This window comes from Parambassis ranga, chromosome 19 (genome assembly GCF_900634625.1).
Source record: "Parambassis ranga chromosome 19, fParRan2.1, whole genome shotgun sequence".
Taxonomy (NCBI): Eukaryota; Metazoa; Chordata; class Actinopteri; family Ambassidae; genus Parambassis; species Parambassis ranga.
This window is the reverse complement of record NC_041039.1, coordinates 5,363,149-5,376,581: the sequence shown is the minus strand read 5'-3', so window position 1 is coordinate 5,376,581 and position 13,433 is coordinate 5,363,149. Positions and strand designations below refer to the sequence as shown.

The 13,433-nt window shown below is 41.4% G+C and overlaps 1 protein-coding gene across 1 annotated transcript; it reads left to right on the top strand.

Annotated features, from left to right (window-relative positions):
• Positions 1 to 12,223: 12,223 nt before the first annotated feature.
• atoh1c (atonal bHLH transcription factor 1c) lies at positions 12,224 to 12,823 on the top strand. Its single transcript, XM_028430346.1, has one exon. The coding sequence runs from the start codon at positions 12,224 to 12,226 to the stop codon at positions 12,821 to 12,823; it is 600 nt and encodes a 199-aa protein (XP_028286147.1).
• Positions 12,824 to 13,433: the final 610 nt, after the last annotated feature.

The window sequence follows — 13,433 nt, the reverse complement described above, 5'->3', positions numbered from 1 at the left end:
TGCTAGTTGGTTTGACTTAACTCCATTGACTATGCTCAGATAAGCTATGGTAATAGGCCTACCACTACTCATAATAATAATATCAACATTAATATTAACAATAATAATAATAATAATAATGTTGATGATTGGGGCCTTTCCAGTGTTAAATGTTCTTTAGAAATTAAAGTTTATTGATCTTATAGAGAATCTTGAAAGTATCGGATCGGGACTCGGTATCGGCAGATACTCAAAATCAAATGACTCAGACTCGGACTCAAAGGCAAAAAAACCTGATCGGGACATCCCTAATATATATATATATATATATATATATATATATATAATATATATATATATATATAATATATATATATATATATATATATATATATATATATATATATATATATATATATATATATATATATATATAATATATATATATATATATATATATATATATATATATATATATATGCAGGATTCTTTGCATAGTAGCATGTTAGCCTCTCTTAGCAAAAATTATAGGGGGAAATGAGATTTGTATTGATATTTATGAGCTTAGACTGTTGCATAATGTGTTCGCACAGCAAATGTACACGACCCATAAGACAACTTCCACTTTCTGTTGTTGCTTCTCACAGAGAACTGTTCAGACCCTCCATAGAACCCCTAACAGAAATGAGATTCTGAACCACCCTCCTTTCAACATGAGGGAGCAGCAGCTCAAACCCGAACTCCTCCTGAATGTCTAAATCCAAACACCCTGCCGAGAAGAGAGGAATGAGATACAAACAGCCCGATACGCTCGTATCTGTGACCTCATTCTGTTGCTCTCGACCACAGGTGATAGATTGACTGATGAATTCGCAGTTTCACCTTTGTGCCTTTGTGCTCAAATCTTTTGCACAACAGACACGTCACCATGGATACTGCATCTTGTGCGTCGCACTGCTGAGGGAACAAAGCGGCGTTATAGCACATTGTGTGTGATGTCCATAGCTGTTGTCCACATACTTTTGGCTATAGCATCTTCTATCACCTTGTTTATCTTTGAATAATTTTAAAGTTTTCTTCTCTGCAGTGCTGCATCCAGCCTGTGCAAAAAGTTGAAAGAATTCCCTTGACTCTGCTCCTCCATCTCTTTTATCCAGCTGTCTCTCTCTGTCAATCTGTCTGGCCATGCTCTCTCCCTCTTTTAAAACCCCGGACAGGCGGGAACCTACTTTTCACTCCATGGGGGGAGTGAATTCAGTGTTGCACTTTAAATTATTGATGAAGCGTCCCATGCCTCTTCTCTTCTCTCTCCTGAGGCTTCGTGCTGAGGGATGCTGAGAGAAAACGAAAATCTCTGAGGACTCTGCATCTCAACACACCGTGGCGTGACTGCAAACATGCAGCAGACTTACAGGCTTATCTGGCTCAACACACACATGCACACATACACTAACCACAGTTGATTTGAGCTCTACAACACAATATAAATAGAATGTAAACTACTCCCTCTTTTAATTGTTTTTTTTTGTAAAACATCCGATTCTAGTGGAGCTCCGTATTAGGCAAATAAAACCTAACAACAACAGATTTTGTAAGTTTGTAAGTTTTTGTAAAAAAAAAAATCCAGAAAAATGCTTTTTAAAAAAGTTATAAATCAATTAACATTTTCATGAAATAAATAAATATTTGATCCTCCATCAATCAGCCAGATTTCTGCTCCCAGGTGTATTTTATACAAGTAAGGAGCTGACACTGGGAGCCCTCTCAGCTCTTTACCTGAATAAAAGACACCTGTCCACAGAAGCTATCAATCAATCCAGATTCCAAACCCTTCACCATGGCCAAGACCAAAGAGGGACAAGACTGTGGCCCTAAACAAGGCTGGAATGGACTACAAGATCATCGCCAAGCAGCTGGCTAAGAAGGAACTTGTCAATGATCTTAAGGCAGCTGAGACCATAGTCACCAAGAAGACAGTTGGTAACACACTACACCATGAAGGATTGAAATCCTGCAGCTCCCGCAAGGTCCCCCCTGCTCAAAAAAGCACATGTACGGGCCAGTTTGAAGTTTGGCATTGAACATCTGAATGATTCAGAGGAGGACTGGCTGAAAGTGTTGTGGTCAGATGAGACCAAAATCAAGCTCTTTGGCATCACATTAACTCGCCGTGTTTGGAGGAGGAAGAATGCTGCCTATGACTCCAAGAACACCGTCCCCTCCTTCAAACATGGAGGTGGAAACATTATGCTTTGGGGGTGTCTTTCTGCCAAGGGGACAGAACAACTGCACTGCATCACAGAGAGGATGGATGGGGCCGTGTACCATCAAATCTTGGGTGAGAACCTCCTTCCTTCAGCTACTAAAGGGATCAAATACTTATTTCATTCATGAAAATGGAAATTCATTTATAACTTTAAACAAAAAAAATGAATGTATCTGAATTCGTTTATTATTCTGTCTCTCACTGTTCAAATACACCGACTATTGAAATTATAGACTGATTTTATTCATTATTGATCTCCCTTTGAGATAATTTTTTGTTTATATGTACATTTTTCAAGTTTTAACGTGCTAAACAGAAAAAAAAAATATATTACAGCCTCGGTGGCTGTGGTTGTGTGGTCGTTTCAAGAATTGTCAACACAACGTTGAGCCCTGTTTCACGAAACTCAGTCACTATAATTGGCAGCTTCTAACACAGGGGATCGTAGGGATGACCCACCTTTCAACCAGAAATGAAAGCACTATTGCAAAGCTTTTGATGCTGGGAGGTGTAAAATGAGTGTGTGTGTGTGTCCCTGCTGAGTATTAAAAGTGGAACAGCAGCTGGTTTATGCTGCACTTGTTATCAGACAAACACACATTTATGTGCCATTTTCTCTCACACAAGTGAACGCAAAAGATGGACAAACACACATAGCAGATCCACTCTTCTACTCTTAGAAGTCTACTGTAAGTCTTTGTAGATAAGACTAAATATTAATAAGAGCTGATTGTTTTATGACCAATTCGTCATTAATTAAGTGACTATTTAGGGTTTCAGATTGAAACATGGCATCTTCTCAGTTAACTTGTATTCTCCTTGTCATCTCTTCTACCCTCTTTCTTTCTGCTGCAACGTCAGTATGTTTTCTTATTTTATTCCCCACAGGGATAATGGTGAGGCTGTTGTGTTAAGACCAACACAGCCTCAGCAGGGGACTGCATGCTAATCTGAGAGGAAGAGGAGGCTGAAAAGTGGTACCTTCTTTCCTTCATGTACCAAATAACACTCTACTGTCATGGAGTCATTACACAGGCAGATGTGTCTTGGTGTATGTTATAGACATTCAGACCAGGTATTAAGATCCACATGAGTTACCAGCATTTGATTATATGGGGCCCATCCATATACACAATATCGTCACTAAGTAAGCTGCATCTCTTTTCCTATTTTTTCCCCCCATTCAGGGTTAAAGCATGCAGCCAGGCTGGCTGCAGCATATGTTATAAACACCACCTCCACCATGTTACTAGAGGGGAAATAATTAAAAGCTAAACGTAGCCCTTAGAGATAATGTTAGGTAGTTTTTAATCTAGTGATGTGTCCTTCTGTGTTGAGGCTTCAAAGCATGTGTTGAGTAGTCTTGATTGTGTTGATGAGGTATGGTGACGTTTGAAGCCTCACGAGCCAACTGTACAATGTAAAAGATTTGGGAAGTGGTTTTGCGGGTTTGGTGTTGAAATCCAAAAAGGGGTTCTGAAGCAGGTTGGAACAGCTACAGTGGGAGATTGGACCCAAATGCAAGGCAAAAAAATAAATATTCAACAAATACATAAGCTTAAAAAAAACTCCCAAAAGGTCAAGAAAACAAATCCACCCAGAGAGCAACAGAGCAAGCAAAAACCACAAAACTACAACAAACCGTAGAAGACACAGGCAAGGCTGAGAAGCAACACATACCGACTGACAAAGGCATTGGAAAGGCGCATGGTGATGAGACACAGGTGGAAACAATTAGGGAGCTGTATGCAATCACAGTGGAGGGTGAAAAACAAGAGGAAGTAAGACAGACAAACACACACACACTCAGGAAGGAAAGTCAATTTTCAAAATAAGTCCATCTATCTACCCATTTCTGGACTCACTTCATCAGGAAAATGGGTGTCCTGTCGACCCTTCTTGCTTTGAGGTGGCAGTGCTAACCACTGCACCGCCATTGCTGCCCTGGAACTACGTAAAAAAGGCAAAAATAACCATGAATAATCCAACAACTGAAACATACATCGAAAAAAACACATTTGGCCTCAGTGTTGTACAATGGTGTTAGAACCGACTAAGGGAAAGGGGCAGTTGGGAATGGGGCTACCTACCCTCCATGTTTTATATACAATCTATGTAATAAACAATACAAACTTCTCCCATCAGCAACAAATTTCTTCATCATTATTTTGGCACCGCATTACATATGTGCTTATTCCGGTGACCACAGTTTGTGACATAAGAAAAGCAAGCAAAGAAGGACCCTGGCTAGCTGCATCATCCACTCAAAACGCTAAATCTCTAAATCTAAGATGTAAATGATAGAGGTAGAGCGGTGTGAGAAACTGTAGGAACTCTTTAGTTTATGAATAATGTAAGCCTTAGAGAACCACTTTGACAGGATGTCAAAACATGTCATTTTAAATTCACTAAAAGTTTGGCTCAGAATGCCGAGAGAAACATCAGCTCTGTTTCCTTCAGACAGAAACGCAACCAGGGGCCAGGCAGAGGAACAGCTGTCAGTCAAAACTTCCGTACAGTGTGAAGTCGGTCAACACACCAGTGAGGCTCCAGACTCACCGGCATGACCTCAAGGCCCCTTCACTGCACGAGGACTGGGTTTTGCTGCAGCAGGCAGAGCAAAACATAGAAATCAATATTTGTCTCAAGGTTTCTTTTTTTTTCTAAACAAAGTACTGTTGGTACACCTCAAAGCAAGTCTTTAAGTCAGGTTAAAGACTGACTGATGGTTCTAGGTCACATGTGAGTTCATATAAATCTGTCCAAAAAAAAAGTTTGGATGCACAAAAAAAATACAATAATGTGTGCCCAAAGTCGCACTTATGACTTGCAAAGAAGCTAAGGCAACGTCTGACTGGTCACTAAGCAGACACTTGGTCTTCTGTTGCCAGGTGAGAGCCAATCAAATCTCATTTAACCTTCCTTGCTTTTCCACCTGCTGGCTGACATATAACACACAAACACAAACGTCGATAAAGTCTGCCATCACACACACACAAAGAGGTGCTGCAAAACAGACAAAAAACAAAAAAACGAATTTTCTATTACACTTTCTATTACACACACAGAGGTCATGCCTTCATGTCCTAAGGTAGATTTAGAAAACAAACGAGCAAATAATGTGAGTGAATACTACATACCTCCCATGTAGACCTGCTATGAGTCTCTCACATGGTTGAAGTTCTTCAAGGTTTAGGTTATGCACAGACCTCTTAAGATCCCACCACAGTATGGTATTTCAATCAGGTTGAGGTCTGTGCTTTGACTAGTCCATTCCAAAACCTTGATTCTTGGATTTTTTAATCATTCTGATGTAGATTGAACTCCACTGAACGTTAGTTCCAAATAGTTTGAAATGGTCTTTCCAGATTGATGCAGCAACAGCTGTTTCTCTAACACCATTGTTTATGTCTTTCTCTCTTGTCATTGTGTTAACACACACCTGAATGTTCCAGAGCAGCAAACTGCCAAAATTGGCTACTATTGGCTGCTAATCGCAGTGTTACTTCCTGCTTTTATAGCCAATAGTAGAAACAAATGTATTAAGAATAAAAAAAGCACTTCAAAATCATATTAGCACATTAAAAAGAGTTAACAATCTGTTAACTCAAACACACATGCAGATCTACATCAAGACGGTAGCTGTCAGGGGGGTGGTAGGATGGCGGACAAAAGTGCAGGACAGCAGGCAGTAGATAAGCAAAACAAAGTCAAAACAAAAGGGCTAAAGTGAAGGCTGGTTGAAAATCAGACTGAGGTAATACACAAAAAGGCTATCAAATACACCAAGGCTAAGGTATTTCAAGAAACAATCTATGGTAATTATCAGGTTTACAAAGGTCTACGGAAATCTGAAGGCTGGTAAGCTTGGAGATACACAAGGAACAAAAATATCATACAACTAAATCCACTAAGTGCCAGGATCCGAGATCAGGTGGGCTCAATATGCAGGAGCAGAATAGTCACTCAAGTGAAAGTTCCAGAACAGGTCGGCAAAAATTAGGCAGTCCTCCATGCTAAAGCACTGTCAGGGAACAGGCTGGCTCTTAGTCCGTAAAACGGGCAAAGTCCGGTAATGGCGGTCTGTTAATGAAGATTCTCAATCATCCAGGTCATGATACCTAGAGAAGATTGAAGCAAGACACCTGGACAGAGCAGCAAAACGTCTTCAAGAAAACTTTACAAGTCCAGACGCCTTCTTCTCTAGGTAATCGCGGCCAGTCCTCCGGGCGCCATTGCCGACAGAGAAAAGGCAAGAGACAGAGTTCAAAACTTTTCCAAACCAAAGAGCAGTCCAATCGGGCAGAAGTACCAATGGGTGGAAATAACAAACTCAGGAAAGCGCAGAGAAAGTTGCTGGAATGCTAGGAATACACACAAGACCATCTGGCAAAGTCTAGGCAGAAGTCAGTGTCCTAAATACAACCTGAAGGCCTTCCGGGACACTAGGGGCGCGGTTTGGGCCAGCGGCGGGAATCCACCGGAAAGAAGCGAGTAAGGTCAGAAGTCCATTCTCCTTCAGAATAAAAGATCCCAGGTGGATTCCTGACACCAAGGGTGGAAACAAACCAAAACTCAAAGGGCTATAGCAGGATGGACACACAAGAGTCACAAAGTAACAAGACAAAGTGGCCAAAAGACAAAGGATAACCTGATAAGCACTAGGAAAGGAGAGACAATCAGACACAGGTGCGACACATGAGGGCAGAGCAGGTAATCAACACAGAGGAAGATACAGGAGGAAGCAAAACTCACACAGAAACACATCCTTCTAACTAAAACAGGAACATACAAAACCCTGGATCATGACAGTAGTTTGGCTGCTCCACTAGCTTTTAATCATGATGTTAATCCTGCTTTATTAGCCAAAAACCGCAATAAATATATTACTAATATGACCTATGCTGCAGCCAGCCACCAGGGCCAATCACAATCATCACATTTAGGAAGCTGTCATGTCGTCCAGCTTTATATACAGTCTATGAGTTTAGTATTTCTTAAGTATATGAACAGTTCTCTTGTTGTTTTGTTACCAATCTTGTAAATCTTGTTAATTTTATATTTGCCACCCCTGCTTCTATGAATGTCAGACATAGGTTTAGTCAGATAATCTCACACAGTGAGTCACCATTGGTCTACTTTCACACAAAATAACAGTAACAGTCATAAAATCTCATTTAAGCATTCCAGCCCAGTGTTTTTGTATGCTTCCTCACACTCACAGTCGCACACCAGGCAATCAGCATCTCATTCACAGCTGGAATCTGGCAGCAGGTAACACACACTCACACACACGCACACAAGCATCAGGCTCATCAACATTGCTGCTCTTATCACTTGCTGGTTTTAACTAACCTTCAGCAGAAACACACACTGCACATGAAGTAGTGAAACAGTCCTCTCTCCTCTTTAAAAATGCCAATTAAAGTTTTTTTGTTTTTGTTATTTTTTTAATAAACTGCAGCCATGGCAGTGAACCATACAAGTGCCACTTTCAGGCTGCACACATCCACTCACTGAGTCTAATGAGAGTGCTAGCTGTTGAATTAGAAAGATTAATTAGCAGCATAGCTAACTGCTGTATGCTGGGACAAACAGCTTGGAAACCACTGGTTTATTGAAAATATATTCTAAATAATCTTTGAGTAAAACTTAGTGCATTATTTTGCACCTCTGAATCTGTAACTCATAGACACCTCATGCATTACCTCTAAGGAAACAGTGCCCTCTATTGAACACTGTAGAAACAAGAGGCTGCACAGATATTTTCAGCTCTTCCATATTTATGGGGGATGAATGGATAATTAAAAACATGTTGGTAGTATTATATTTTTTATTATGTTAAATTATGGATAAATTGTGGCTCAAACTGCAGACATAATCTGTTACTGTTGCTAGGCAACCAAGTGATACAGGCTGTTATTTCACTGAAAAAAAAGTTTTTTGTGGACTTGCATTCAAGGACCCCTCTTTGTATGGGATATGTCAAACGTATATGAATAATAAAAAATATAAAAACAAACAATATAAATATATATATAAATAATATAAAATATTCAACAAAAGTAGAAAAAGGATGTTGATAACGTTGATAAAATGTTGTTGCTACTGTTGAAGCACTGTTTTTTTCAGCACCACAGCTCCCCTCATGGCCAGCAACAGTACATCTGGTACACTCCCTAAATTCATATATATATATATATATATATATATATATATATATATATATATATATATATATATATATATATATATATATATATATATATATATATATATATATATATATATATAGAAACTTAGCTCCTCATCCTCGGCTTCCCTCCCTCCTTTCTCTCCTCCTAGGTAGTCTTTATAATCTAACCTGACGTTCCTGTCATCTCCTCTCCCTCCCTGTCTCCTGCGTCTGTAATTAATGGTCGGTTGGGGGGGGATAACGGAGCAGCATCAGCCAGGCTAGTAACAGGTAGAGGTCAACGGGTCAAGTTATCACTGCGAGAGAGAAAAAACACACAAACGCATCGTGTGTCAAAGGCACAGGCAGCTAGGGAAACAGGATGAGACACAGGGAGGAGGTCTGAGGACCTGGACGGGCGGAAATAGAAGCTGGCAGCAGGGACGTGAGGAAGACAAGAGATCTGATGCAATGTGATGATATAATACATGCAAGGACGGCCCTGATTGGCTGCGCAGCAGTCTGAATCAGCAAGCATGTTTAACAAAATATCCCAACATCAATCTGAAAAATCACAGCTCTCTGTCTTCTATTGTACAGTTGTCATGGAAACCTACACAGCCTGCAGTTTCTACACCTCCAAGCAGACAGGGGTGATACTTGTATTGATTGGCCCTATGTGTGTGTGTGTGTGAGTGTGAGTGTGACTGCAACACAGAGAAAGAGATACATAGATAGATAAATAGATAGTCATCAAAACACACGCACAGTAAAAGTCCTCAGGGGCCAATGGAGAAGGCTGATCTTTCATCAGTGGGGCGACACGCCTGATTTAACTCCATCGTGGCCACACACACACACACACACAGCTGGCCTGATCAATTATTAGTAATTGGACCTGCAGCGAGAGAGCAGGAGGTCCTGTGATGTGTAGTGAAACCAAGTGTGTGTAAGAAAGAGAGAGAGACAATGAGGGAGGAAGGAAGGATCATTGGTGTGAAATAAGACAAATGAGTGCATCAGGGGCTTTGTGTGTGTGTGTGTGTGTGTGTGTGTGTGTGTGTGTGTGTGTGTGTGTGTGTGTGTGTGTGTGTGTGCGTGTGCATTCTTCCGTATATGGGATGAAACGTGAAGCCATTGATCGGCATACGCTTTGTGTGTGTTGCTTCTTCTGAATCACAACATAAAAGAGTGTTCGCCGGACGAGTGTCACCTGTGGCTCATTTGGCATGGCAAATTACAGCTCTCCGATTGGCTAACGTCCATGAATAAGTGATTTGGTAGGTTGTTTTTTTGGTATATTTAAGTTTTTCACCATGTTTGTTAGAGATGCCGATTGATTTTTGTAACCTCAGGCTATTTATTATTACGTGTGGCGTTCACTTAAACATTTCTGATTTTCTAGCAGACAGACTGCAGGGACACTTTAAGCATTTATCAGGTTGCTGGTCTCTGATGCAACACTCTGAAATGAATCAGAAACATTACTAATTACACACAGGAACCAGTCAGATACATCTTCACTGACACCAAGGTGAATGTCAGGAAATATATTTTAATGTCCAGATTACTGATTTTTTTTTTTGGTGTAAAAAACATAATAAAAAAATCATCTGTGTTAGAAAAACACAAACTGAGGTGTGTGTTAACACAATGACAAGAAGAAAAGACATAAAAATTAGTGTTAGAGAAGCAACTGTTGCTGCATCAATCTGGAAAGACTTACAAAACTATTTGGAGTTCAACATTATTCACATTCAAGAGAGTTGTCAATCTACACAGGAGTGGACGTCCCAGCAAATTCAGCCCAAGATCAGAGAAATTAAAAAAAAAACCAAGAGCTACATGTCAGAGTCTACAGACCTTACTGAGCATGCTCAATGTTAATTCTCACAATTAGAAGAAGACTGAACAAGTAGAGTTAGTTTGAAGGTATACCAGGAGAAAGACTCTTCTGTCTAAAAAGCACATGGAAGCAGCACTGAGGTTCACTAAACTGCATCTGAACAAAGAACAACACTTGTGGAACAATGTCCTATGGACACATGAGACCAAAGTGGAGTTGTTGGTCTTAATGCTCACCACCATGTCTGCTGAAAACCAAACACAGCATTTCAGCAGAAACACCTCATACACACTGTCAAGCACGGTGGTGGAAGACTGATGGTTTGGACTTGTTTTACAGCGCAGGACCTGGACACCTTGCAGTCATTGAGTGGACCATGAAGTCCTCTGTATACCAGAGTGTTCTAGAGACAAATGTGAGTTAGGTGAAAATAATGTGGAGGTTGTGTTTGGTAAGTACTAAGTCAGATGATTGTTCAAAATTGAACATTATGTGTGAAAACATTTACAATAGGTATGCGATTTATACATATATAATTGGCTAACATGTTAACCAGCGTGGCTCACTGACTCAGCAGTTTGATTTGCAGCCTGTGTCCATTCCGCTGGCTGCAATGAGCCATTTCATTGGCTTAACAACCGAAGCCAAACTTCTACTAACTGCTAACTAGTTCCATCCGGGTGACTGATCTATGCAGGTACGCACTGCTGCTGTGACTTAACACAATCAGAGTATCAGCATCACATCTATAAGCCACATGAGGGAGCTTGTGTGGTTTAAAGAAAATCAAACAACTTTCAAACAACAGAAGTTCCTAGGGCCTGTCATGGCAGAGTGAGGGAGCTTTTTTTTTTTGATCTGCGACCCGTGTCCACTCGCTGGCTTTCAATGAGCCATTTCATTGGGTTTAGTAAAGCGGAGCGTGCCAACAACTGTCATCTGAGCTGTGAAGCCAAACCTCCCCACGTGCTCCAGATTGCAGAACAAAAAAAATTAAATAAAATTAAAAAAAAAAAAAAAAAAAACAACCAGACCTGGCACCTCAGTGAGCAAGGGGGTCCTCCTGGCCATAAGGAGTCTATTATGCCTTCCGTGTGTCATGCAGTCATCTTTCACGCCAAGCCTCTGTGACACGCTGAGGCGTTTGTAAAAGGCCCGCACCATGGCAGAGTGCTGGCACACGACGTGTCAAGACATGCTGCTAAATCCCATTAGAGTCTATGCTAGAGGATACGAAGCTGCCAGTTATGTCAGTCATTGTCAGGCTTTTACCCATGGGGAGCCACAGCACTTTTAATTAACCTTTAAAAGGAAGAGTCGCAGTGACGTGCTGATGAGGTTTAAAACACACACACCCCGACAAAACCACAACCAGCGGAGGAAGCATAAACACTAATGTGATAGTGTAGAAGTACTTTTAACAGAATTATTAGTGAATAGACAATCAAGAAAGCAGGGGCCCCCTTAAACCCATTCTCAATGTTCGCCCCTGGCCCAGAACATGTGTTTTTAGTTTGATATTTAATTTTTGTGTTGCAAATTAACATTTCAGAGTTGTTGTTTTTTTACATTTGATGCATAATTGTCATTTTTAATAGTTTTAGTGGTTTAAAAAGTATGAAAACTTAAGTAAACTTAAGCATTTTGTCAACTATTTATTCCTCATATTTTTCCTCTCCTCTCCCGTCCTTCCTTCCTCCAGCCGCGCTGCTCTTCTGCTTGGCCGCCTCCATGTATAGGCCCACAGCAGCGCACTGAGACGCTTCTAATCCTCTTTTGATGAACTTGGTTAATGGACCTCCTGCAGAGGACTTTGGCTCTGTTCATTAAGCAGCACACGACCCTCTCCACGCCCCCTGGAGCACGCAATGCGCGTGCACGTGTCACTCCAGTCCATAAATTCACCCATCAAACTTTGTTGAAGTGGAGAGAGTGGTTCAGAGGAAGAAACATAAAAATGCCGCCGCGTAAAAGCCTCTTTGCGCCTTATATCTCTGTGGATGCGGAGAAAGGAGTCAGACCCGCCGGTCAGGCGGTTCTCCACGCCGACATTCATGCTCTTCTGCAGCGAACCCGTGCGCAGGAGCGACAGGGAGCAGAGCGCGTCATAGAAGGCTGCGACCACCGAAACACTCCGTGCGCCATCGTGGAACTCCGTTTGGGTCCAGCCGGCGGCGCGCTGCACTATCTCCAGTCGGACAAATGCGCACTGGAGAGGGCGCAGAGACGTCGGCGCCTCGCCGCTAACGCCCGAGAAAGGAGAAGGATGCTGGGACTCAACGTCGCATTCGACCGGCTCCGGAGCGTCATCCCAAACCTGGAAAGCGACAAGAAGCTCTCCAAATCAGAGACTCTGCAAATGGCTCAGATTTACATCGCCACCCTCAGCGAGCTGCTCCAAGAGGGCGGGTGCGGCGCAAACCATACACCGAGGTCCTCGGACGCCGCCTCTCCATCACTGGGGGCCACATTGCCAACAGGGGACCAGCAAGGGACAGTTGGGGATTTTCACACCGAGGTGATTTGCCGAGGCCCGGTGCGCACAGAGAAGTTATGATGAGGACATGTGGGACGCTTATGAACTTTCTATAAGGGGCGGACTATTTTTTTCTTTACTTCATTCAGATCTTGCTTGTAATGTTTCAATTTTGTTACTACAAAACTGTATGTGTACACACCGAGTTCAAATAATTCAACTATAAAGGGAAGAAAGAGTGACTAGGAGTTACTGAAAGTAGCAATTTTTATTATTTTAAAATTATGTACAGGTAACCAAAGACATCAGTCTGCAAATTGGTACAAAGAACAAGTTTTCCTGCAGTTGGCTTGTTAAGAAGCTCTCTGTCTGTCTGTCCAAAACAACAACACGACTGGGAGAAAAGGCTTTAGAAAATGAAAAATAGAGTCAGATTCAGAAAAGTAGAGTCTAAGGTCTAAATTTGAATTTGAACCCAAACCCTCCCCCTCCACGATACACCCACCCCACCTCCCACCTCCCATTACTTACTCTCCTCCTATATGAGGAAGTCAATCTATTTACATGAAATATGTACAGAAAAAAAACTCTTCCATTCATTCTTTCAGATGTCTGTGAATAAAGCTCTTGTAAACTTTTAAAACAACAACAACAGAAGGAGTGTGAGGGTTAAACTTTGTGTACGTGTGTG